The 25160-nt window shown below is 55.7% G+C and overlaps 1 protein-coding gene and 1 long non-coding RNA gene across 3 annotated transcripts; one reads left to right on the top strand and one right to left on the bottom strand.

Annotated features, from left to right (window-relative positions):
* Positions 1 to 5527: 5527 nt before the first annotated feature.
* On the bottom strand, positions 5528 to 8758 carry LOC131424603 (uncharacterized). Its single transcript, XR_009227913.1, has 2 exons — positions 7693 to 8758; positions 5528 to 5758 (listed from the first exon to the last, which is right to left on the bottom strand). It is a non-coding gene; the product is annotated as an uncharacterized LOC131424603 (long non-coding RNA).
* On the top strand, positions 8617 to 21979 carry LOC124100203 (poliovirus receptor). 2 transcript variants are annotated; one of them, XM_046455605.2, is made up of 8 exons: positions 8617 to 8869; positions 10955 to 11219; positions 12448 to 12753; positions 14175 to 14292; positions 16635 to 16780; positions 17740 to 17856; positions 19812 to 19849; positions 20192 to 21979. In XM_046455605.2, exons 2-8 carry the CDS (start codon positions 10994 to 10996, stop codon positions 20243 to 20245), a joined length of 1005 nt encoding a protein of 334 aa, XP_046311561.1. In that variant the 5' UTR covers positions 8617 to 8869; positions 10955 to 10993; the 3' UTR covers positions 20246 to 21979. The 2 variants fall into 2 exon arrangements, with proteins under 2 accessions (XP_046311561.1, XP_046311560.1); XM_046455604.2 differs by having other exon boundaries at positions 8618 to 8869; positions 10872 to 11219.
* The last annotated feature ends 3181 nt before the right edge of the window (positions 21980 to 25160 follow it).

Raw genomic sequence — 25160 nt, 5'->3', positions numbered from 1 at the left:
CGTGTGAGTGAGATCTACCTGCCAATCCTCACCTGGTTGGTGTCCTCGCACCTGATGAGGGGGGACCTTGGGTCGCAGGCCCCCTTGAGGTGTGAAGAGGACCATGTCGAGCTTGTGGAGTGGCCCTGTTGAGTGAAGTCAGCCTGCCGGGGAGGTAAGAGGGAGAGGGGGGTGTAAGGGCTGGGACCCCTGGATGAAAGGAGGAATCACTTCATGGACTAAATGGAGATCCTGCACTAAGCCGCGTGCTCCTGACGGTGTGCGGACAGGTAGGACCGGAGTGTCGGAGTGTCGCAGGGAGAGTCTGTGGAATAAGGAGGCCTCGATCCAGGAGCCGCTCGATGACGGGCTCGTGTCCCCTGCGGTGAGGGAGAGAAAGGGGACATGGAGGTCTCGAGGGGAACTTAGAGGCGGGCTTCAGCTGAATCTGCACTGGTTGGTGGTGGTTGCTCTTCCAGTTTGGAGGTGCCCCAGACTTGGGGGGCTGCGAGGCCTGGTGGGAGGGGGTGAATGGTGAGGGGGGAGGGGGTGTCCATAGCGGACTGAATCAAGGGGAGGAGGAGTTGGGAGTAGGGTCATGGGGTGAGAGCTGGAGGCGGGCCCCCAGAGCTGAGAACACCTCGTCCTAGGAGGGGAAGTGGACAGGAAGGGTCACTAAGAAGCACTGGGTAAGGGGACGTCCCTCTAGGGAGTGCGTCAGAGTGGCTGCTTTCTTTGGGAAGCAGGATGTTCCGTCTGTCCCCATGACCAAGATCTGGGAGGGATAGAAAGGCCCGGAGTGGACAGGCAAGACAGAATAGGTAGCCCGTGTCCACAGGAAGGTGATGGCCTTACCCGCTACCTGGAGCGGTACCCTGGGCTCAGCGAGGGTCATCAGCCAGTCCCAGAAGCCCAAGAGAAGGGACTGCCTGTCCGGCCATACCCGGATGTTGAGGCTCTGGAGTGGGTCCAACCAGGGGACAGTTACTCTTCCAATGTTGTCCCAGCTGCTTGGCACTGGGGCACAGCCGAGAGGGGGACCACGAGTTAGGGCACTGGGTGGGGGGCCCAGTGGCCTTCTTGTCTGCATTTGAAGCAGGCCCTGGGTGGGGCAGATTTCTGCAAACCCCTGGGAGCCCCCTCCGGGGGCCAGGGTGGCCTCAGAGCTGCCCCAGGGCTTGTGTCTGGAGGCCACCCTTTTCTGTGAGCGGCCTGCCGGCTGAGTTCGGCTGATTCCTCATGGGCACCGTAAACTTTAAAGGCCATTTTCACCAGATCTCGGGTGAGGCTTGGGGACCATCCTCAGCCCACTTTAGCTTTTTTCTAATATCAGGGGCTGACTGGGTGATAAATGAGTGGCCAGAACAGTCACCTCAGTGGAAGATTCAGGGTCTAATCTAGTACAGAGAAAAAGGGCCTCCGTTAGGCACTTAAGGGACATTGCGGGGCTCTCACAGGCCCCGAGTGACTTCGGTTAGTTTATGAAAATTAACAACCTTATTAGAAACTGCCTGCCTGCCTGCCAGCAGACGCGGCATCATCTGGGCACAACGGCGTCGGCCCTCTTCTCCATTTTGATAGTCCCAACCAGGATAGGTGTCGGGGACCACGGCCACGCCTGTAGGCACGGTGTCAACGGTCAAATGAACCTGGTCAGCATGGTCCCGTGCAGCTACCTGGGTAAGGTGGAGGCGAGGGTGACATGGACATATGCCACGTAAGGCCACAGGCTTAGGAAAGGCACTTAGATTCTTTGCCGTAGGCAGTGGGTCAGCGGAAAGGGAGCCTAGGTGTTTCTCGATTTGAGAGAGGTCTTCTGGGGAAAAGGGACATGAACCCGGACGATGCCCTCAGATCCTGCCACCTGGCAGAGAGGACAGAGAAGTTCAGCAACAAATGATGCCCCAGTACTGGATATTCCGTCCTCTGTGATGTCCTCAGAGCCAAAGGCTTCCTAGGACCAAAGACTCTTCACCTCCCAAGATGAAGGTGGGAGATTTGTCCCGAGACCAGAGCCACAACCCAGATGAGAACTCTCCAGATGCCCCTGCAAGGGACTAAGGACCTGCCCATGTTGTCCAGAAGGGAAACACCTGAGGGAGACAAGGCAGTATGGTGTGCCAGCCTTTCTCCACCCCAGAGCTCATAAGCTGGAAAAATCATGCTCCCTCCTACACGGAGAAACCCTGGGCCAGGACTGATCTGGGGCAGCCCATTATCCAGACCTAGGACGGGGCCCAACAGAGAAGAAGGTCTAAAGGTAAAGAAATGTCAAGAGGCCTCAGAGACCTGGGATGGGCACTGACTGGGGAGGAGCCGGGAGGGAGGGTGGTCTCACTGGGGGGGGGGGCGGTTCCAGAGAAGGAGGAGGGTGGGGCAGGAGGGTCTGGGGAGGTTCAGGGAGTGGAGAGGGTCAGGGTCAGGAGTGAAGTGGCACCCCCTTTCTCCACAGAAAAGCCTGCTTCACCATGGCTAATTTTAGGACCGTCAGCAAAAGAGTTCGGTGTAGATAAACTTCCCATTTTCCTGTCGCCCTGTTTACTTGGCCACTGGCCGGGAAGATACCAGCCCTCCAGGTGCTGGACACCCCCTCACTAGTTTTTCACAAACATGTATCCACTATAGTACTTTGAAGAAATGTGCAAACAAGGCCTCTGGCCTTGAGCAGGGCTTCACAGAGATGTCTATATTTTTAAGATAAGTTACAACTGGGCTCCATGGTAACAGCTGGCAGGGGAGGAAGGAGAGGGGAGGAGAAGCTCCCCCCTTCTCAGGTGTTGTCCTTGAAGGGTTAACTTGCCCAGAACAGTGAGAGAAAAAGCTGCTTTATGTGAACTTCTGCAGACTGGGAACTTCGGAGCCCCTCCCCTTACATCTGGGTATAAAACTCTGAAACTCCCTGAACTCGGGGTTCAGGGGATTGATTGACGACAGCAAAGGCTGTGCCCTCTGAACCTGGCTGCAGCCAAATAAAACTGTGTCCTGCTGTCTTCGGTGCCTTGCCTCGTTTGTCCCTACAACAGGAGCAGAGGGGACTTGGGAGGACGAGTTTCTTTAGCAAGGAGGACTTGGAAAGTGGAGCAGAGGAGCAGAAAGGGGGGAGCGCGAGTCCCAAGAGGCCTGAACATAAGGAACCTCCAGCCACTTTTCCATCTGTCGGCAGAAATGGCCCAAATCAGTGAGGACTTTAAAATCAAAAGTCCCCTCGGGAGGCCATTCAGAGCCATCATCTAAAGTGTATTGTGGGATAGAAGAGGAGCCATTTACCGCATAAGTCCCAGTGAGTCCCAGCTTGGAAAAAAACTCCCCAAGGGAGTTTTGGGGTCCAGAGAGGACTCTGGGTTTCCCATGACGACCGACCCCAGGTGTGCAGGGAGGGAAACGGCAATTGCCTGCTCTGCTCCCCGAGAGCCAGGGCCTGGCCAGGGACGGAGAGGCTCTGCAGTCCACTGGGGGCCGGGTCGGGAGGGGAGTCTCTGCAATCGCAATCGGGAGGGAGTCAAAGATCAAAGAGAAAGGGACTCACCCCACGTTCCCGATCGGATGAGGGCGGGTGGTCTAGAGATCCCTGTTCCTTCGGGTGGTGGAGAGGAGCAGCCTCCACCCCAAGGGGAAGGCTTCAGCTCCTCCCGGGTCTCGGCACCAAATGTAAAGCAGAAAGGGCGCGAAATCAGGACCACAGAACAAGAGGAGGCCCCAAAAGAAGGTTTATTGGGGACGCTCCCGGGCAAGGGTCACCGGTCCCCAAAAGGGTGAGGGCCGGGGACGTCGGCCGGGAAAGGCAGAAACCATGCTCATAAGGGAAGCTGGAGGGGGAGGGCCTTGGCCATCTAACCTGCAGCTGCCGACAGCAGGCTGGCCCTGGCCATTTCGGGTCTCCTTGTTCAGGTGGAAAGTCCCCCCCCCTACAGCCGCCATGGAAGGGGAGGGGAAGGGAAGCCTGCTGACCCCACAGAGGCCAGCCTCAGGAACTTAGCAAGACCCTGTCTCAAGAAGAAAGATAAAAAAAAAGGCTGTGGGTGTGGCTCGGTGATGATTTTTTCGATGTCAGCTTCTGCTAGATCTTGCTGCAGTAACAAACAAGCCCAGCATCTCTGGGGCTCACATGATCAGTTCCTCTCTCACGTTTCATGTGCACTGCAGGTCGGCCGGGGGTCTTTTCCATGTGACATCATCTGGGATCATGGCCGAAGGAGCAACACCCTCTGGGACAGGCAGTTATTGTGACTGAAGAAGAACCATGGATGAAGCAAGAACTTCTCAGGCTCAGAACTTCTGCTGGGAATCAGCTGACCTCACTTTAGCTCACATTCTGTTGCCTAAGCAAGTCACATGACGGTGCTTGCTGTCCGTGGGGGGGTGGAGCAGTGACCTCCTCCTGCAGGGAGAGCAGCAGATCACTGGGAACCACAAACCTTCCCTGACCCCACCGTGGTGTGGCCTTCCGGAATCTTCCACCACCCACTCTTGGCTATATGCAATAGAGAGCACTGAAGGATGGAGGCAGGAGAGCTAACAGGTCACCTGCAGAACCCCCCGGGACAACCAGAGAACAGGACGGTGCTCCGCAGGGGGAACTTCCAGCTCCCCGAGGCTGTCCTGGACTGGATTGTCCCCAACCCCATCCCAGTGGACCAGACACAGGGCCACCATGTTGCACATGCAGGGTTCCCCATGGACGAGGTGTGACTGGACTCCCTGTGGAGCCAGGTGATGAGGTGCCCTTCACCCCTCACTCCCTCCACCAGGCCTGCCTAAGAGGTCATTCCCTTGCCAGGCTACCAGTTGGCACTGTCATCTCCAGAGGCAAGCTGATTGGTGAGACCTAGTCCACAGCCAGGCCGCTTGCTACAGGAAACACTAGAGCTGTGAGTTTGGGGACTTCCGCCTTGAAGGGAGGACATGAAGAGGAGAGTTTAAAATGTTGGGTAACCACAGAGGAAGTGTCCCCGAGCTGGGGTGGCAGTGAACTCCTGTAATCCCAGCCGCTCCAGAGGCTGAGGCAGGAGGACGCCAAGTTCGAGGTCAGTCTCTGCAACTTAGCGAGGCCCTAAGCAATTTAGCCAGACCCTGTCTCAAAATAAAAAATAAAAAGGGCTGGGGATGTGTCTCAGTGGTAAAGCACTTCCTGGGTTCAGTCCCCAGTACTGGGGGGGAAACTCTGCGGGTCCTTATGGTCTCAGAAGATTCAGACAGAGGCACCATGGCACAGGAACAAGACTCTAATGTTCAGGCACAAAGGAGGCAGTGCTTGGGGGACAGCAATCCCAGGCTGATTCAAACAAGGGACAAAAGTGTGCAGCTTCCACAGCATGTACAGGTAGGAGAGACGATGGGGTCTGTTGACGCCATCACAGGAAGGAGTGGGGTTTGGGCTGCACCTGAGCTCTTCAGGCCTGATGGAGGGAGGCAGGCTCATTATTCTGTGACTCAAGGTGCAATTTTTATTAAGCTGAAAAAGTCCATGAATCTCTAGGCTACTTTGGCGAATGAAGGTCTTACTCATGGTGCTTGCTACTGACTGAAAGAATTCCCCACGCAAAGACACTTCGCCGGGAGAATTCCAATTTTATTGCAAAAAGCTGTGTGCTTATATAGAACTAAGGGGGAGATGGTAGGGCTTAGATAAATGGCAGGCCACCCGTTTATTGGCAAGTTCTTTCAGATATCAGCTCCGGAGCCCAGGAATTAGTTCTCATTGGGGCTAAGGTTCCCCGCCAGCGAGATTTGAAATTGGCGCCGCCGGGAGAGTTCACACGGGCAGGAACTTCTCGCACCACTGCAGAAAAGAAGAAGGTAGGAAGAAGAGGTGCTTAGGCGCCATGTTGGGGTTTTTCTCTGGGGTATGGCTGCCGTTTACACTTTTCCCAACACTGACCACCTGGAAATTGCCCCTTATCATCTGGGAAAGGTCATAAAATAATTTCAGAACAGGGCAGACCATTGTCCTGCCTCATGGGTTTGATTTTAATGGCCCTGCATTTCTGGGCTCTGGCTTCCTGCCGTCTCTGCTGGTCACACAGCCTTTGAAGGCTGAGCTGAATCCTCAACTTTCTGTTGTCTTAATTCCATAACCTTGAAAACTGGTTCTAATTCCTCTGGAGCCAGGTGATGAGGTGCCCTTCACCACTCACCTCCTCCACCAGGCCTGCCTAAGGGGTCGTTCCCCATGCCGGGCTGCCGGGGTTGTTGAGCTGATGACCAGACAGAATCCTGGTTCTCAGAGGCATTTATTTGATGGAATCCTCCCTTGTCTGCTCACCCTGTCTTATTTTTCTCAGTGGCCTTTACCAGGTTCCAACAAAGCACCAGTCTATCTTATCTTTCTCTCTCTCTCTACCTCCCACCCCAGCATGGGACCTCCAGCGGGGCAGGGACATACTCCTGTGGTGTCTTCAGCACCTGGGATAGATCCCAATACATAGTAGGTGTTCAATAAATCTGTGTTGACCAGATGAAGGCAAGCAACAAAAGACCCAGGCTGGAGGAATCCACAGAGCTGTGGGAGCCAAAGGAGGGTCATTTCAATGATTCCCTAATCACCCCTCGGGCTCAGAGGTGGGGAGAGGTTGCCGGGGGAGCCGCTCAGCTTCCTCCTCTCAAAATGCCCCTCCCACCAGGCAGCAATCTCCTTCCACTGATTCCCCTCCCACACTCAACCAGACCCAAAGTAAGACATTTAATATAGCCATTCTGACAACATGGGCCTTTGACCTTCTCGGCTATTTGCTGACCCAATTTGTTTGTTCATTTTACTCAGGAACATCGGCTACCAAATCCTAGCCCCCTCCCTGAGACCCTCCCATTTCTTGACCTCCGCTCTGACTCCTTCTCAACCTCCACCCCATTCCTGACCCTTAACCCTGACATGCACCCATTTCTGAGCTTCTGGGACTAAGAGACCAAAGCTTCAGTGGTCTATTTTAGGGCCGAGACCCCATTCCTGTCACCAAGAAACAGATACACAAAGGGAAGCGACAGAGCATGAGGTGAGGGGGCCTCAAACGTGGAGCCCAAACATCAACAGGCGAGGGACAGCCTCTGACCCCCCAGAGCTCCGGGAGAGGCAGAGCCACCATAGCAGGGAACCTGGGAGCTGGGGTAACCCCAGACAGTGACAGCACGCTCCAGAAGAGGAACACAGCGGCCACACTTTCCCGATTTGGCAATATCTCAGCAGAACAAGGACGTTAGAAAATTCAGAGATTTCCAAGACCCGCCTCTGTGATTCCATCCAGAAATTCACCCGGGTGTGTCAGGCTGAGAGCTGCCCGGCCAGGTCCACGGACTCAGGCCACCCGTGGGCATCAAAACCAAGGCAGAGGGTGTCCAGGGACCAAATCCCCCAAAGTAAACAAAACTCAAAAGAGGAATCTTCAAGAATGACATAGGGATGTTGCAAAAGAGGACCAGACCTGCTTGGGACTTATGGGGACTCTGGCCAAGACAGACACCCCTGGGGACCAGGAAACCTCTCAGGCTCTCTGGGTCTGTCTCTCTCTGCCGGGTGCTGCTCTCCTCACCTCTCTCTTGGTCTCTCTGTCCTTTCTCTGGTCTTCATCCTCTGTGTCATCTATCTCCCTCTCTCCCTCCCCCATCTCCTAGTCCCTGCCTCTGATTCCCCCCCTCCCTGCCTGCCCAGCCCCCTACCTGGCTCTGTGGCTCCATAATCTTTATGGCCTTGGGACCTGAGGGCTTTGGTGGAACTGTTACCTTTCTGATCCATTTCTGTCCACTAGGCTGGGGCTTCAGGAAGGCAGAACTTCTTCTCTGTATTATTTTCTGCTGTGCCGCCCCCCCAGTGCCGGGGATAATGGCTGGCTCAATGACTTAAGGCTGGATGAAGAACAAACGAGCCACCTCTCTGGTGAGCATGGTCGGTATTTTATTTGGTGCTGGGTTGAACACAGAGCTTCACTTGTGCTAAATAGGAGCTTCCTGCCGACAGCTGTAAAGCAACAATGTTAACCATTGTCTCTGCTGCTGCTGTGGCTGCTGGAGTACTCCAGGCCAGGAATCCGGCCAGGCAGCTTCCTGCCCAAGCCTTACAAGTGGTTGTGAAGCACCATCACCATGCTCCATTTCAAAATGAGAAAACTGAGGCCCAAGAGAACCGATTTGTGCGTTTGTGCCCAGATCTGCCTAATTAATTCCCCAGCCCGTGGGTCCCCGATGAGTGGAAGATCAGGGGCGATTTAGAGCTCGGATCTGTCCCAGTTACGGGTTCCAATTTCAGCTCTGCCACTGAGCAGCCGAGACTTTTTAGAAAACTGCTGAATCTGCCAGGTGCAGTGGTGCACGCCTGTGATCCCGGCGCTTCGGGAGGCTGAGGGAGGAGGATCCCGAGTTCAAAGCCAGCCTCAGCAACTTAGCGAGGCCCTAAGCAACTCAGTGAGCTCCTGTGTCTAAATAAAATATAGAAAAGGGCTAAGGATGGGGGCTCAGTCTTAAGCGCCCCTGGGTTCAATCCGCGGTACCAAAAAAGGGAAAAAAGGAAATCGCCGTCTGTCTCTGCCTGCCCCGATTTCCTCCCCTGTAAGATGGACGTCCTCCCAACGAAAGCGTCGTGGGACCAGCGCCCACCTCCAGGGCTGTCACGAGTTCCAGGTGGCTCACGCCTGCGCAGAGGACGCGCCTTCCCGCGGCGGCGCCGGGCACCGGAGAAGTGGGACGTGCCCTTCCGCAGCTGGCGCCTCGGGTGGGCGGTGCCTAGGGCATTCCGACGCTGGACTCGTCCCAGTCGCTACCTCGGACGTCCGCGGAGGAGCAGCCAGAGTCCAACCCGCAGATCGCAGCGGCGCTCTGGGCCTGCGACACCGAGGAACCAACATGGTCTCACCCCCGGCGCTGCTGGCGCTGCTGGCGCTGTCCTGGGCGACCTGGGGAGCCGGTGAGTGACCTCTGCGCGGCTCGCGGTCCCGACCCAGCCCCCGCCCCGCTCCCCGCAGCTCTCTGCCTCTTGGGCCTCCGAAGGCTGCAGGCACCGACCCTCTGCCACGCAACCTCCTCCGCCCCGGGGCTGGAAGGAATAGGGACCCCCGCAGGACCCCCCTCTGAGCCGCCCTGACAGGGGCCCGGTGGAGTTCAGAGATTCCCGAAACCGGGGTCCGACTCCGGGAAAGGAGGATGACTCACGGCGGTGACCTCCGGCTCCCGATCGCCACGCCCGGGCCAGCCAGCGGCCAGGACCACCGAGAGGGCTGACCTGGGAGACGGCGGCACCGGCGCTGGCCCCGGGACCCTGGCCAGTCAGGGATTCATTCATTCATAGAATCGGGGCACTCTCTCCGCACTTGTTTATTGAGCACCTGCTGTGTGTCGGGGAGGGTGCCGGGTGCTGGCGCCGCAGCTCTCAGTCAGTCCGCTTGGGTTCAGACCTCAGCGGCTGGGATCTAATACCTGTGTGACCGTGGGAAAGTGAACTTGCTGAGTGGTGGCCGCGGGGGCGGGGAGGGCCTTCCCTGGCAAGGCGGGTTTTGCGAGGATTTCGCCGCCCGCCCCAGCGCCAGGATGGTCTGGGTGCAGGGTGGAGCCCACCGACCCGCTCCCAGCCCAGCCTCTGCCCGTGTCTAACCCCAGGAAGTGACTTCACCCTCCCAGCCCGGCTTTCCCCTCTCTTAAAGGGACGAAAATTCTAGTGTGATTCACACAGGGCTCTGGAGAGGGTTGGAGGAAGCTTCAGCAGAGGCCACCTCGCCCAATTTCATCCCCCACAATAGTCCTGCCAGGAAGGAGAGTCACCGACCCAGAGCTGCACAGCAAGTCAAGAGCAGAGTCGCCATCCGTCCCAGACCCCTTCAGTCACTGGGGAAAAAAAAAAATGCCTGAGATAATCTTTTTTTTTTTTTTTTTTTTTTTGAGACAGTCTGGGCTTTATTGACATGATCTTGCTTCATTTCATTGATATGTTTCTTCTGTGCCTGGTGGGGGTCTTTGAGGGGTGTCAATCTGACATTATCTTGCCTTGAATAGCTGTGAGGTTCCAGAAGTTTTTGGGGTGCAGGTTGCTCTAGGGGAAGATGCTACTGTGCTATTGAAATTTAACTCTTTTTTGGGGGGGAAGGTTGTTACCAGGGATTGAACCCAGGGGCATTTAACTACTGAACCACGTCCCCAGCCCTTTTTTGGTACTTGATTTAGAGTCAGTCTCACTGAGTTGCTTAGGGCTTCCCTAAGTTGTTGAGACTGACTTTGAACTTGTGATCCTCCTGCCTCAGCCTTCTGAGCCACCTGTGTGTGCCACCTACCTGGAGAGATTATCACCTTCTAAAGAGCAAAGGTTTATTTGGCTCACAGTTCTGGAAGTTTCAATCACTGATTAGTTGGTTTGGGGCTGGTGACAAGGCAGCATATAATAGCAGGAGCGAGTAGTGGAGCTAAACTCCAGTTGGGGAGGAAAAAAGAGACTAAAGTCCCACCATGGCCTTCAAGGGCACACCCCCAATGACCTAAAGCCCTCCCACTAAGCCTCACCTCTTAAAGGGTCCCAGCCTTGACCACATGGACCTTTGAGGGAGTCCTGAGATCCAAACGATAGCACCCATTTTACAGATGAGGAAACTGAGGCTCAGAGGCCTGAATCCACCTGCACAAGGGCCCCACATCTGTTCCCTTGCCTCCTGTCCCCTCCTGCTCCCCCAGCCCTCTGAGCCAGCACTGACCTTATTATTATTAAGAAGAATCCATAGCGTTATGTTTACTAATGTCGGCAAGGGCCAGCACATGCTGAGGACCTACTGTGTGCTGGGCGGGCACAGAGAAGATTTTCCTATAGGATCTGGCGCCTTACTACAGACAGCCCAGGTTCCAATTCCCGCTGGCCCGGCGGTGAGAGGGAGCAGACCTCTGGGCCAGTGTCCCCATTTATAAAGGTGCTCTCGGTTTCCCTGCAGGAACGGGGACTGTCGTGGTCCAGGCACCTGCTCAGGTGAGCGGCCTCCTGAACGGCTCTCTGTTACTGCCCTGCCACCTGCAGCCTCTGGAGCCCAATGCGCAGGTGACCCAAGTGACGTGGATGCGGCAAGACTCAGAAGGAGGCCTCCACAAAGTGGCGGTCCGCCACCCGACGCGGGGCCCCAGCCTGGCGGAGCCGGAGCGGATCAGGTTCGCGAGCGCGGATCTGCTGGACGCCTCGCTCAGGGTGTCCGAGCTGCGCGCCGAGGACCAGGCCAACTACTCCTGCCAGTTCGCCACCTTCCCCATGGGCAGCGGGATCGCGTGGACCTGGCTCCGAGTGCTCGGTGAGCGGAGGGGACCCGAGGCGGGCGGCGAGGTGGCGGGACGCCCGGGCTCCACCGGCCGCTCCTGGGGACGGAGTGGGCGGGGCCCTGGCGGGGGCGGGGCGAGGTGGAGCGGGGACCCTGCAGGGACCGATCTTGGGGACTGGGAGGAAAATGCAAAACTCCTGTAAACAGCGCCACACTCAGAAAGGTGTCCTGGGGTCGCCTGAGTTTAGCCAGGTGAAGCTTTGCAAGGGGACGCTTGGGGACTTGTCCCCGCTCCTGGGAGCTCCTCACTAGATGTCAGCCGTTGCTCCCGTGTTTAGAGAAGAAGGAAAAGTTGAAACTGAGACAGTTGGGAGGCAGCGACTGCCGGTCCCGCAGGGGACCGCTGGTTGCCCACCCCCCCACCCCCACCCCGACTGCAGGTGGGGCCCTGGGGACGGTTTCCTGAGCGGGGGGTGGGAGGGTGGGGGTGGTTGACTAGTTTTCCTCTTGGAACTTGAACAGAAGTCCCCAGGCCCCAGTTTTTCCTAGCCCTTCCAATGAGTCATGAAATTTTCATCACCTGCTTGGAACGTGCCCTGCAGACAATAGCAATACTGATGACTCCTCTTGGGGTCCCCCAGGCTGGGATTCCTGGGATTCCGAGTGTTAGATTTAGGCTGGGGGGGAAACTGAATCCATGAGTCACCCAAGGAAAAAGTCTTCAGTGAGTAATGACCCAGGTCGTGACAGGAAGCAACCCAGGGAAGCCCCCGGCTAGGGAACCACCACAATAGCCCTTCAGATCTGGTCAACAGGGTTCTGGAACCAGGCGGACCTTGCCAGGAAGCCCAGCTCAGTGACCTTGGGTGGGTCACTTCCCCTCTGGACTTTCAGGGCTCAGGCCTCCTCTCTTCTGCAACATCTTCCTCTGATGTCCCCTCTGGGTCCCCCATCCCACTGCGGATCATCACTGTCTGGGGAACATCTGTTTGTACCCCAGGGTGGGGCAGGGCAGGGTGGCCTTGGTCATTACCACCCACCATTGAGCATTTATGTGCCAAGAGCTTTGCCTGCCCGCCTTCTCATTCCCTGTGACCCTTAGTTATCCCCAGTTGACAAATAAAGGCCACCGAGCTGCTCAGGGACAGAGCTGGGATCTGACCTGACCATCCTGGATCCTTAAATAGACACCGGCTGCTGCTGAGGGGTTTGGGAATGACCTCAGGCAGGAGGTGACCCGCCCTGTTGCTTCTCCCCCCAGCCAAGCCCTGGAACACAGCAGAGGCCCAGGAGGTCCCACTGAGGCCATCCACCTGGAAACCTGTGCCCGTGGCCCGCTGCAGCTCCAAAGGGGGGCGCCCACCCGCCAAAGTCACCTGGTCCCCGTTCCTGAATGGCTCAGCCAACAGCACCGTGGAGCCAGGACCCCTGCCGGGCACGTACACCGTCAACAGCGTCTTCACACTGGTGCCCTCCAGCCAGGCAGATGGCAGGAACGTCACCTGCAGGGTGGAGCACGAGAGCCAGGAGGAGCCTGCCGTGCTGCTGGTGACCTTGGCTGTGCCCTGTGAGTGTGCCCACGTGTGATCAAGGGCAAAGTCTCCATCGTCACATTGGCCCCACTGAGCCACGATAGCACCGCCCAACCCCACAGGACAGCCACTGCCCACACTGACGCCCCACCCAGTCTACACAACTCCCTTCAGCACGGTCTACACGGCCCCACACCTTGCCTGCAACCTGCTTCCCTGGGGCAACTGTCTACACTGGCCTTCCCCAGTGTCCACACGGCTGTCCCCCTTGTCTATATCAGTGCCTGTCCATTTTCTTTATTTTTTTGGTACCAGCGATGCTCTACCATTGAGCTACACCCTCTGCCCTTTATATTTTTTATTTTGAGAAAAGGTCTCTCTCAATTGCTTAGGGCCTCACCAAGTTGCTGAGGCTGGCCTCAAACTTGCAATCCTCCTGCCCCAGCCTCCCAAGCCTCTGGGATTACAGGCGTGCACCACCATGCCCGGCCCTCCTTATGCATTTTCTACCCAGCTTCCCGTTGTCTACGCTGACTCCTGACATGGTCTATACCAATGCTGCTGAGCCACCGGCTCCCCTGGGTTAGATCAGTTTGCCCTGAGTTTTTTACCCGGGCTCCCTGAGCAGCATCGACATGATTCTTCCAGTGTAGCCTACGCTGCCCTCTGCCCAGTGCTGTCTACACTGCCTGCTCCCTGGGCTGCCCAACCCCCTGCATTGCCACACGGCTTCCTTGTGTTCTGAGCCCACAGCCCCCACAGCCTGGGTCTCCTACACAGTGTCACTTCCTCTACCCCCCCCAGCATTGACATCATTGACACCCCAAAAATATGTCCACACGGGCAGCCCCATCCGATGGCAGGAGGGCACGAGCTACTATATGACTTTAAAGTTTGGACAAGCCACCTCCTTAAAAGAAAAATAAATGGTCCTGGGGACTGAACGCAGGGCTCCCCACTACTGAGCCACGCCCCAGCCCTGTTTATTTTTTATTTGGAGACGGCCTCTCACTAAATTGCCCAGGATGGCCTTGAACTTGCATCCTTTCTGCCTTAGCCTCCCAACGTAGCTGGACAATGGGGGGCCGGTGACATTTCTGGACTGATGCAGGCTCAGCCAGGACTCTGTCTGCAGGACTTGTCAGAACCTTGAACGTGCTCCTGTGGGCTACAGGTGACGGGAGGCTTCTGCTCCCAGGACACCCAGGGCAGGCAGGGACGTGTCACAGGGATGTTGGCAGGGAGCTGGGCCCCGAAGCCCCCTCCACACCCCCCCCTGACAGGGCCACCCACACTCTGCCCTCGGAAGGAGTCCCCCGCCCTGGAGTCCCCCCACAGGCCTCTCCACCTTGGGCAGCTCCGCACTCCACGGAGGCCTTCTCCTGCCGGGAGGGGACACAGTGCACCTTCACACCCCAGGAAAGCGCCCGACTCAGCCTGTGTCCATCTCCCCCAGACCCCCCTGAGGTTACCATCTCTGGCTATGACGACAACTGGTACGTGGGCCAAGATGAGGTCACCTTGAACTGTGAGGCACGCAGCAACCCAGAGCCCACAGACTACGCCTGGAACACGTGAGTCGAGCGGATGGAGACCTGGGTCTGGGGGAGGGGGCTGGGCCTGGACCCTGGCACCCCAAACCAAAGCTAAGCCAAAGAAAAATCAACCACAGTCCAGAGTCTGTGTCTGGCTTCCCACTCAGTCCCACCAACCCCTGGGCAATGCCACTTCCCTATCACCCTGTGAAGCCACTTAGTCACCTCCACAGGCTGCGTGAGAAAGTTGAGGCTCCCAACCATAAGATTCCCCAAAGTCACACCAAGGTTGAGATTGGGGAAAAAGGCAGAGGGGCTCATTCCTGTCATCCCAGTGACTCAGGAGGCTGAGGCAGGAGGATTGCAATTGTGAGGTCAGCCTCGGCAACTTAGCAAGACCCTGTCTCAAAATAAAATAAAGGGAAGAAAGAAACAAAAAGAAAAGAAAAAGGTATAGTTGATTTCTTTATTCATTTTGGCGCTGGGGGTGAATCGGGGCCTCAAAGATGCTAAGCAAATGATCTTCCACTGAGCTACACCCCCAGCCCCAAAGGATAAATTGCTTTACATTGTTGTTATTGAGCCTTTTTCTTCAGACAATATTTAGGAGTGAAAAGAAGAAAATAGTGCCTATAGTCATGTGAAGCCAGTCACCTCCAGAAGTATCTGCTATTACCTTTTGTTATTTATCCTTCCTCTCTTTTTCTCTATTTCTAAACAAAAGCTGGCTTTCCGTTGCTTGCGTGATTTTGAAACTTCCTGTTCTCTGAACACCTTTCCGTGCCAAAGCACGTAGTTCCACAACCCCATTTTCCCTAACATCTTTATTAGGGGATTTTTCAAACATACAGTCATAAAAATTTCCCAGTCAACACTCCAAAGTCCACCCAGTGGATTCTCTCGCTGACACCGTACTGAGGGTCTTATCCCAGGTCTGCCCGCCAGCCCTTCCTGTCCTTGTATTTCAAAGCACCTCAGTCCCTTTTGGAATCTTGCTGGGATTCCATCCCAGGGCCTGCCATTATGATCAACTAGCCCTAAGGTGGGACACGGGGATCATTCTCCATGGTCCGCTGTGCAGATGTCACAGTGGTACCTGTACTAAGCCTCCCACTTTCACAGAAAGTCACAGACATTTACCAATCATCAGTGGGAAAACTGTCATCAGGATTTTCTTTCTGTCTTTGTTCCGGGGATTGAACTCGGGGGCATTTAATCACTGAGCCACCTCCCCAGCCTTGTTTGGTTTTTGATTTGTTATTGTTTTTAATTTTAGAGACAGAGTTTCACTGAGTAGCTGAGTTGCTTTTAGGGCCTCACTAAGTAGCTGAGGCTGGCTTTGAACTTGGGATCCTCCTGCCTCAGCCTCCCAAGCCACTGGGATTATAGGCACGCACCACCAGGATTTTCAGTTGGCGGTGACAGGTGCCACCTTTGACATCCTGGCTCCAGGCACCACAATTCGGGGTCTCAAATCTGATGGCTGGATTTACATCCAGCTCTGCAGAGCCCAAAACGTCACCTCCTCCACCTCTGTCCATTAAACCAAGGTGCTCCGCTATTTCCTGCGTTCGGGGCCATGGGCCAACCTACTGCAGTAAATAAGACGGAGCAGATTCCTTCCCCTCGTGGGGCACCGAGGGAGGGGAAATAGGCAGGATGGAGTCGTAAAGCACATAGCAGGTCCGATATTGATAAATGTCGTGACAAAGATAAAACAGAGGAGGGGGATGGAAAAGAGGAGGGTCGTTGCAGTTTAAACAGGGTGGCCGAGGACGTTGTTGTGGAGGTGACATCTGGGCAGAGGCCTGAAGGAGGTGAGGGTGAGGTACCTGGAAGAGCATTGCAGGCAGAGGAACAGTGTATGCAAACACGTTTCTGCCCCTGGGCCTGCATCTGCAAAGGACAACCAGGAGGCCACCGTGGATAGACGCAGGAGCAATGGGAAGACTCATAGACAGTGTGGGCAGAAGGCTGGGGTAGGAGGGCGCAGGTCATGAGGGTGGCAGGGACCAGCCAGGGCAGGGTTCTGAATCCAGGAGGGGAAGGAGCTGAGGTCGGGCTCGCTGACGCCCTCTGGTGGTCATTTGGGGAACAGGCGAAAGCAGAAACTGGAGGGCCAAAGACTGGACCAGGGTGGTGGCTAGGGGGGCCCCAGGAGCGCGTGGATGATGGACAGGTTTTGAAGGTGGGGCGACAGGATTTTCCGGTGTTGGATGTGGGTGTGAAGGAGGAGAAGAGCCCCGGGACTCCAGAGTTGCTCTCGACCCATGTCATAGATGGCGTGATGGTGTCCATGTCCCTGGCACACACTGCGTGCTGGGTGGCAGTGTCCCTAGGGCTCCAGCAGAGCCCCGTCCTTACCCATCTGTCTCCCCCAGGACCACAGGTCCCCTGCCATCCTTTGCTGTGGCCCAGGGCACCCAGCTCCTGATCTCCACCAACCAAGCGATCAACATGACCTTCATCTGCCGCGTCACCAACGCTCTAGGGACAAGTCAGAAGGAACAGACCATCCTAGTCAAAGGTGAGGTGCTCCTTGGAGACCTTCAGCCCCAGGATGCTCTGATGCCAGGCTTCCTCTGAGCCCTCTCGTGAGAGGACCAGCAGGGTCAGCTTTACTTTTTCTTTTTTTCTTTTTTGGGCACCAGGGATTGAATCCAGGGGCACTTAACCCCAGAGCCCCATCCCCAGCCCTTTTGATTTTTTATTTTGAGACAGGGTCTCACTAAGTTAGTTAGGGCCTTGCTAAGTTGGGGAGGCTGGCCTCAAACTAGTGATCCTCCTGCCTCAACCTCCCAGGCCGTTGGGATTACCGGGGTGCACCCCCACACCTAGCTAGTGGACCTGCTATGTGCCACCAGACCATAGTGCAGCCACCTGGACGCGCTCCCTCCACCCACTCAGGCTGGGCCAGTTGTGCGATGCCTCTTCCCCCAGGGACTCAGAAAAGCCTTTCTAAGTAGGTGGGGAAGAACTGCATCCATCGCAATTGACAGAAAAGCATGACTCAAAATAATCCGAGCAAAAAGAAGAAGTAGAAGACTTTATTGAGAATTTGCTTTCAAGTGCAGTTGGATCTGGGCGCCCCAGCTATGGAGCCCAGGAAGTTTCCTGTCCTCTCGCATCTCCGTTCCTTTCAGCTCTTAGGTTCTGTCCTAGGGAATCCAGCTGGTGCTCAGCAGCTAGAAGAGCTCGCCCCCACCTGTATACCCGGGGGAAGACAGCCCTGAGAGCTCTAAACCAAAACCCCAGGGCTGGCTCTCATTGGCCCAGCCTAGGTCCCAGCCCGCCTACATGAGCCAATCACAGCAGCCAGGGAGCTTGAGACGTTCCCATTGGCCAGGGCTGAGTCCAAGTCCGCCTGAGCCACACCCACTGGGCGGGGCAGAGTGGCCCGCGGGCTGCGGGCTCTAGAGGGACGCGCGCTGGGCGGGGGATCGCCCCAGAAGCTCCCTCACCTAAGGCCTGTTTTCTTCCTGCCAGACCCAGAGGGGTCTCGCCTGAGCCCCGGCGCCATCATCGGCATCGTTGTTGCCACCATCGCCTTCGTCATCCTCATCGTCGCAGGGATCCTTTATTTCAAGCTGCACAGGGGCCGTGGTGAGTCCCCTCCTCTTGGGCACACCCCCACCTGCCTGCCGTGAACCAGCACCCCCAGTCACCATAGTTGAACACCCACTGTGTGCTGGGCGTGGTGCTCACCGCGTGCACCTCTCCCTCCATCACCATGGAGTGTCCCCCATTTTAGAGACAAGGACCCAAGACCAGGGAGTCTCCGTCCTTAGTTCATCGAGTCATTTTACAAATATTTAGGGAGGGGGACAGTCATGTAAGGCCTCGAAGGCCACCGCAAGGACTTTGGCTTTTAGTCCGTGTGACACGGGAGCCCCTGCCAGAGTGATGGAGGGTGGGGTGACACGCCCCCACCAGCTTTTCTCTGCCTGCCTTGCCCAGGAGTGACCCCAGGGGGAGGTGGCAGGAACTGGCCCCCTTGATGCTTGGCTCTCAAAGGCCAGTGCCTTGGCACCACAGGGACTTTGTCCAGGCTGTCCCCTGCCTGGAACCCCCTCCCCCCTCCTCCTGTGAAGCGCTTCTGCGGATTCTGTTGTCACAAGGCTGCGTTTGCTGAGCACTTTCTAGGGACCAAGGGTTCTGACACAGGAGCTCAGTGAATAGCACAACCACCCAGAAAAGAGGGTGCCACCGTAAGCCCTGTGTGACAGAGGAGGGAGTGTTTGCTGTGACAGGAGAAGTCTCCGGTCAGCAGTCACACAGCGAGGCAGGACTCCTGGGAGGAAGCTTTTCCCTGGGGGGAGGCGGGAATCTCGGGGTCCCCCTGGCCACACCTCCAGGAAGCCCTCCACCACCCCACCACCCCGCAGAGTGCACCAAGGTCTGCTCCCATTGGAAGCAGGAGCCATTGGGGTCACCACCGGGTGGGTATGTGTGTGTAACCCGGTGATCTATGAGCCCAGGAGGGCACAGTGGGAGTGTCAGGGCCACAGCTGTGTCCCCAGCACCACCCGGCACTTAGGGAAGGGTTTCCTGAGTGGAGGGGCCAGTATCTGTGTGGGGGCCTCATGCCACACCATGTCGCCCAGCTCGCCCCCTCCGTGACCCAGGCCTGACAGGCACAGGGAGGGACAGTTATTTGGGCTTGTGGCTTCAGACTGTGGTTGCTCAGCCTTGTGGCTTTGGGCTGGTGGCAGCTCAGCACGTCCTGGTGGGAGCCTGGGTCAGAGGAGGTCCGGCCAGCTCATGGTGGCCAGGAAACAGAGAGCCAGGAAAGAGTCAGGGCCCAGCATCCCCTCAGAGGGCATGCCCCCCAGTGACCTAAGGTCCTCCCATCGGCCCACCATCCAGTCTCCCAGCACCTCCCATAGCTCCAGGGCTATGGTTAAGCCTGCAACACATTGTCCTTGAAGGTCATTCAAGGTCATAACCATGGCAACTGTCTCAATCTCACCATGAGCAAATGGTGTGACTCAGTTTCCTAAACTGTAAAGTGGGAGTAGCCATCAGCATTTAGCACAACATCCACATGCTGTAAGCTACGCCTTGCTATTACGATCATCATCATCATCATCATCGTTATTAAAATTCTACCAGAGCGGGGAATTTTTGTGTCTTATGCACAGTTGAATTCCTAGCACCTTGAATGCCCCTGGTACAAGATAGTTACTGTTTGTTGAATAATAATACAATCTTCTGAATAAACCCCTGTTGGATAATGGAGGAAACCGAGGCACAGAAAGGTTAAGTCATTTGTCTAAAGTCACACAGATCCTAAAGAACAGAGATGGGATTTGAGCTCATGCAAATAAATTTTCATTTATTTTTTATAATCAAATTAATATCTGGACGACTAACTCCTTAAAGAGCACTTAACCATCCATGTTTGATAAATGTGTACCCCGCTAAGGGAAAGAGCACCCCCAGATCACTAGCAAAGGCAGGACTTTGAATTTCCAGGGCCCAGACACCCGCACAGGTCCCCTTCCCAGCCCCGCCCCCCAGCATTGTCCTTTCTTCCTGAAATTTTCCTCTTTCTCCAGATGGCCACCGCGACCGACCCAGACCTTCGGAGAACGGGGTAAGTGCGGAGGTGCAGCTGAGGAGGGTTTGGGGGTCTGTGGGGACCACAGGTCAATTGCTAGGACTTTCTCCAGGAGGGGACACACAGAATGGCACTGGGGGCCTAGATCTTTCCTCCCATTGCCTCAAGCTGCGGGAGTCTCGGTAGAGTTTGAAGCCCCCTGCGACTCAGGTGGGGGCTGGGGATCGTCCCTGCAGCACTGCGCCCCCCAGTGACTGTTCCTGGGAGCACTGGCCTGGCTTCCAGGGGGAGGGGAGTGGGCGGCGCGCTGCCCTTCAGCTCCAAGATCCGCCTGTTGTCTGAAAGTGTCCGAGGCTAACGCTGAGCTCCCCCTTCCAGGACGTCACCTACGCCCAGGTCCCCCTGGATGGACCAGCCGAAAGCACAAGGTGACAGTGTCAGCACTGAACAGAGGGACAGAACTGCTTAGCCGGGAGCCTCGCTGGTGGGACCCCACCCGATGGTGGAAGACCCCTGCAGCAGGCCAGGCCGGCCCCGCGCACACCTGCAGCCTGTCCCCTCACGGTGCCGTGGGCGGCTGCGAGTTGGGAGCCCCCAGGGCCTCTTTCTGGGCTCCTCACTTGCAAGAAGAATCCACAGGCCTCCAAGAAACCGCTCGCCTCACTCAGGAGAGCCGCCAGCTCACGACGACAGGTCACCATCAGCCAAGAGGACAGCACCGAGCAGGTCTGGGGGAGCCATCGGGGGCTCCTCCTCCTGCCTCTCCGGCGACTCCCAGGGTCAGCACTGAATGCCCCCAGCACTGATGTGACCTCGAGCCAGGGAAGCTCACCAGTGACCGGAGGGTCCCGACTTTTGTTTGTTTCTATTGTTGTTATTGTTGTTTTTGAACTGGGATTGAATCCAGGGACACTTAAGCACTGAGCCACGTCCCGGCCCTTTTTTATATTTTATTGAGAGACAGGGCCTCGCTGAGTTGCTTAAGGCTAGGTTGCTGGGGCTGGCTTTGAACTTGAGATCCTCCTGCCTCAGCCTCCTGAGCCATTGGGGTTACAGGAGTGTGCCACCGCGTGTCCTGACTTTTTATCGGGGTCAGCACATGGACGCTGCTGGCCTTCTATGCGGCTGACCCTGCTCTAGCCTCTCCATAGTCAAACCAAGGGCCCCGCTGTAGCTCACTCCATTACTGGAAACCCCCCTCCCCGAGTGGCCCAGGCCCTGAGGCAAACTGACAGGCAGGATGTTCCAAGGGTTCACAGGTGACCTTGCAGGGGCCGGGGACAAAGGCCAGCTCTCTCCTTGGGCAGGGTTATTCTTTTTCTGCACAGAGGACACCGAATGTGCCTGCTGCCAGAGAATGTGGGCCTCTGGCACTGAACTTCCAAAGGTCTGTGTCAGCTGGATCTCCATGGTGACAAGTAGCAGCCCTGAGCCTGGTCACCAAAGAGAACCAGACTGCCCAGGTTTGTACGAGGACCTGGAGTGGCAAGTGACAAGTGCGAGCCTGTGGGGGGCTGTCAGCCACCACCCAGATCCCAGGACAGCATCTGCAGCCGCGCCAGGATTCCCGGGAGGTGACCTTTAGCAAGGTCAGACCCTGTGCCCAGCAGCTATGCCACCCTGGACGCAGAGCCGCTCTGCAGGCCGCACTGACACTGAGAAACTTATTATTATTTTTGACTTCTGTAGATGGTCACATGCCTCCATCTTACTAGCTCCTTATTATTTTTACGTGGTGCTGAGTATGGAACCCGGTGCTTACACGTGCTGGGCCAGCGCTCGCCCCTGAGCCCAGCCCAGCCCAAGAGACTTGGGACTTTTAAAGTTGACTGTGAAAGGCCTGCGGGAGGCGGGGGTGTTGCTCAGGGCTAGGGGACAGCCTGTGGCCAGCACACCCGAGGCCCTGGGATGGAGTCCCAGCACCACAAAAAAAAACCCCTAGGATCCGAGTCTGTGGGAGGAAACGCAGCAGGGTTTGGAGTCCCTCCAGAGAGCCCCAGAGAGCAGAGGAGGGTGGGGGAGAAGGGACAGGAGTGAGGGACCAGGCCGAGGTCCACACTGCTGGAGAGTCGAGGGAAGGATTGACTTCCATATATTTATTTATTTAAGTAAAATTTATTTAATAAATAAATAAAATTTATTTAAATAAACCCTTAGTTTATTTAACTGTGTGCCCAGGATTTTTTTTTAATTGTTTTTTAGTTGTGACTGGACACAATACCTTTATTTCGTATTCATCTTGACATGGTGCAGGGCATTGCCCCCAGGGCCTCGCACGTGCCAGGCGAGCACTCTACCGCTGAGCCCCAGCCCCAGCCCAGGGGGCTTTCCTTTAACTTATTTTTTATATTTGTTCATATCGTACACACAGGGAGCATAGCTTCCCCTTCTCGTGGTTGTACGTGAGGTGGAGTTTCACTGGTCGTGTTCACATATGAACTTGGGAAAGTGATGTCTGGTTCATTCTACTGGGCTTTTCCATTCCCATCCCCCCTCCCCTTCATTCCCCTTTGTCTAATCCAGTGAACTTCTGTTCTTCCCCAACACATCTATTGTGAATTAGCATCTGCATATCGGAGAGAATATGGTTTGGTTTCTGGGGACTGGCTTATTTCACTTAGCACGATAGTCTCCAGTTCCATGCATTTACCAGCAAATGCCATGATTTCATTAATCTTCATGGCCGAGTAATATTCCATTATATATATATTCCGCATTTTCTGTACCCATTATCTGTGTTGAAGGGCACCGAGACTGGTTCCATAGCTTGGCTATTGTGAGTTGAGCTGCTAAGAACATTGATGTGAATATGTCACTGTGATGTGCTGATTTTAAGTCCTTTGGGTGTATGCCGAAGAGTGGGATAGCTGGGTCAAATGGTGATCCAACTTCTTTTAAAAGAAGTTTGTATGTGTGTGTTTTAGCACAAACCTATGTGTTTTAGCACAATTTTGGTAAAAATAATAAAAATTTGTTACAGAAAAAAATTTTTTTTCCTAAAAAAATTTTGTTTACAAAAGGACAAAGTGACCTGGGAATTCCACTCCCAGGAATGTAACCCCCAAAGAATTGAAAACAGGCACTTGAACACATATTTATATGCAGAGGTTCACACCAGCTCTACCACAATAGGAAACGTGGTGTGCCCAGACAAGGGATGTTCTTCAACCGTAAAAACAGAACCGAGCCCCAAGGCATTACACTAAGTGCAAGAAGCTGGCCACCAAGGCCCCCTGTTGCATAATTCCATTTATATGACATTTGCAGAAAGGGCGGCATCCGCAAAGACAGCCAGAGTGTTGTGGAGGCTGGGAAGGAGGAAACTGGGAGCAAACTGGGTTCAAGGTTTCCTTCTGAGGTGATGAACATGTCCTGGGTGCAGATGGTGGTGATAGGTGTGCAACATCGTGAATGTACTAACACCATAAGTTTTCAATGGTCAGAATGGGAAAATGTGTGCATTTTAGCACAATTTTGGTAAAAATGATAAAGATTTGTTACAGAAAAAAAAAATTCCTAGTTCTTCTCTTACTGGCAGAATTTTCAGGAATACATCAAAGCTTTGAAGTAAAGGATGAACGTATATGCAAGGGTTAGCCAGCACAGTGGGGCCCGCCTGTAATCCCAACGACTCAGGAGGCTGAGGCAGAAGGCTCACAGGTTGGAGGCCAGCCTCGGCCACTTAGCCAAGCCCTAAGCAACTTAGGGAGACCCTGTCTAAAATTTTGAAAATATAAATAAAAATTAAACGGGCTGAACATGTAGCTTAGTGGTAAAGCGCCCCAGGTTCAATCCCCAGTATCAATAGCAACTCCCCCCACCCCGGGCCCCACCCCACCCCTCCTCTGCAGGCTGATATTTAAAATAAGGAGCTGGATTTTCCTGCTCTACTCCAGGAACCCCGGTTTCTCAGCCCTGCTTCTCTGTGATTCATTCTGCTTTCCTCCAAATGTTGCCATCAGCCTCAGGTTGATGCCCACACGGTGGGGCCACTCAGCCATCACCTCCACCCAGTCTCAGACCCAGAGGAGCAGCCCATCCCCTCGCGCTGAATCTCTAGGCCTGAGGAGCTCCTCCCTGCAGCATCCCTCCCATCTCATTGGCCAGCTCCCACACCGCCCAACCAATCCCATTGGCTGGGACCCATGGGGTCCGGCCTCTGAGGCTGGGAGGGGGAGGGGAGAGGGAGGGGGCGGGAGGGGGCGGGGGAGAGGGAGGGGGCGGGAGGGGGCGGGGGAGAGGGAGGGGGAGAAAGAGGAGGAGGAGGGGATAGAGAGGGGAGGGAAGAAAGAGAAAGAGAAGGAGAGGGAGGGGAGGGGGAGAGGAGGGGAGGGGAGGGGGAGAAAGAGAGAGAGAGAGAGAGAGAGAGAGAGGAGGGAGATCTCTCTCACGCTGCTTCATCAACTGGAAAATCCTGCTGTAATTGCTGATTGGCAAAGATCTGACAGGAGATCCCAAAACTGCAGCAGGAAGGACTGGGCTGTTCTGACCTGTGACACCACGGGGAACCTCCCAGGCAGCCGGGAAGTGGGGGGTTGGAAACCCCTGCAGGGAAGCGGCGCCTGGCTGGAGGGTGGGGCGTGGGGACAAGGTCAACAGTAGGTGAGAGCCACCTGCGCACAGCCCCGGTTACTCCTCTGAGCCCTCCGTGAAGTGGCCCTGCCGATTCCCATCCTCCAGAGGAGGAAGCGGGGTTCAGGGGCGCAGCCCCAAGATCCTGCAGCCAGGGTGTTGTTAGGCCACTCAGCGAGAGACCAAGCCCCGAGGTTGGAGGGCAGGTGGACTCGCTGCTGACCCAGAGGCGCTGGGGCTCTGGAGCTGTGGCCGAGCTGAGGCTTCCTGGGGTTTCCACAGGAAGCTGGGCACCCCTCTTAACGGCCAAGACATGGGGGGGACGGAGTTCTTGACCTTTGTGACCAAGGACATGTGCAGAAATGCCACCAGGGGTAGTTCCCAGGCGCGGAACAAAGACAGTAGAGCACTGGAGGCCGCTGTCTTTATGTGTACATTGTTTTTCCTGGCAGGTGGGCACAATAGCTCTACTTACTTCATTTTTATGCGGTGCTGAGGTTGGACCCCAGTGCCTCCCGTGTGTAGGCCAGCGCTCTACCACCAAGCCCCAGCCCCAGCCCCTGTGGACGTTATCTTGACCTGATGTCACCACGGGCAGCAGGAGATCTAGACGACAGAGTTCCCCTCCTGAGACTCCATCTAGTTCTAAGAACCCCCGAGGTTACAGTTTCGACTGCAGTCAATTTGCCCAGCAATTAGTGACACAGCTGCTCCCCTACAGAGTCCAGAAAGTTCCAAGTAGAAGAAAGGACTCTTCACAGACACCTGTGGCATC

This window comes from Marmota monax, unplaced genomic scaffold (assembly GCF_021218885.2).
Source record: "Marmota monax isolate L192 unplaced genomic scaffold, Marmota_monax_Labrador192_F-V1.1 WCK01_AAM20220418_F8-fsc00149, whole genome shotgun sequence".
NCBI lineage: Eukaryota > Metazoa > Chordata > Mammalia > Rodentia > Sciuridae > Marmota > Marmota monax.
Note: the sequence above shows the minus strand (reverse complement) of the source record. Positions and strands in the feature narration are given on the sequence as shown.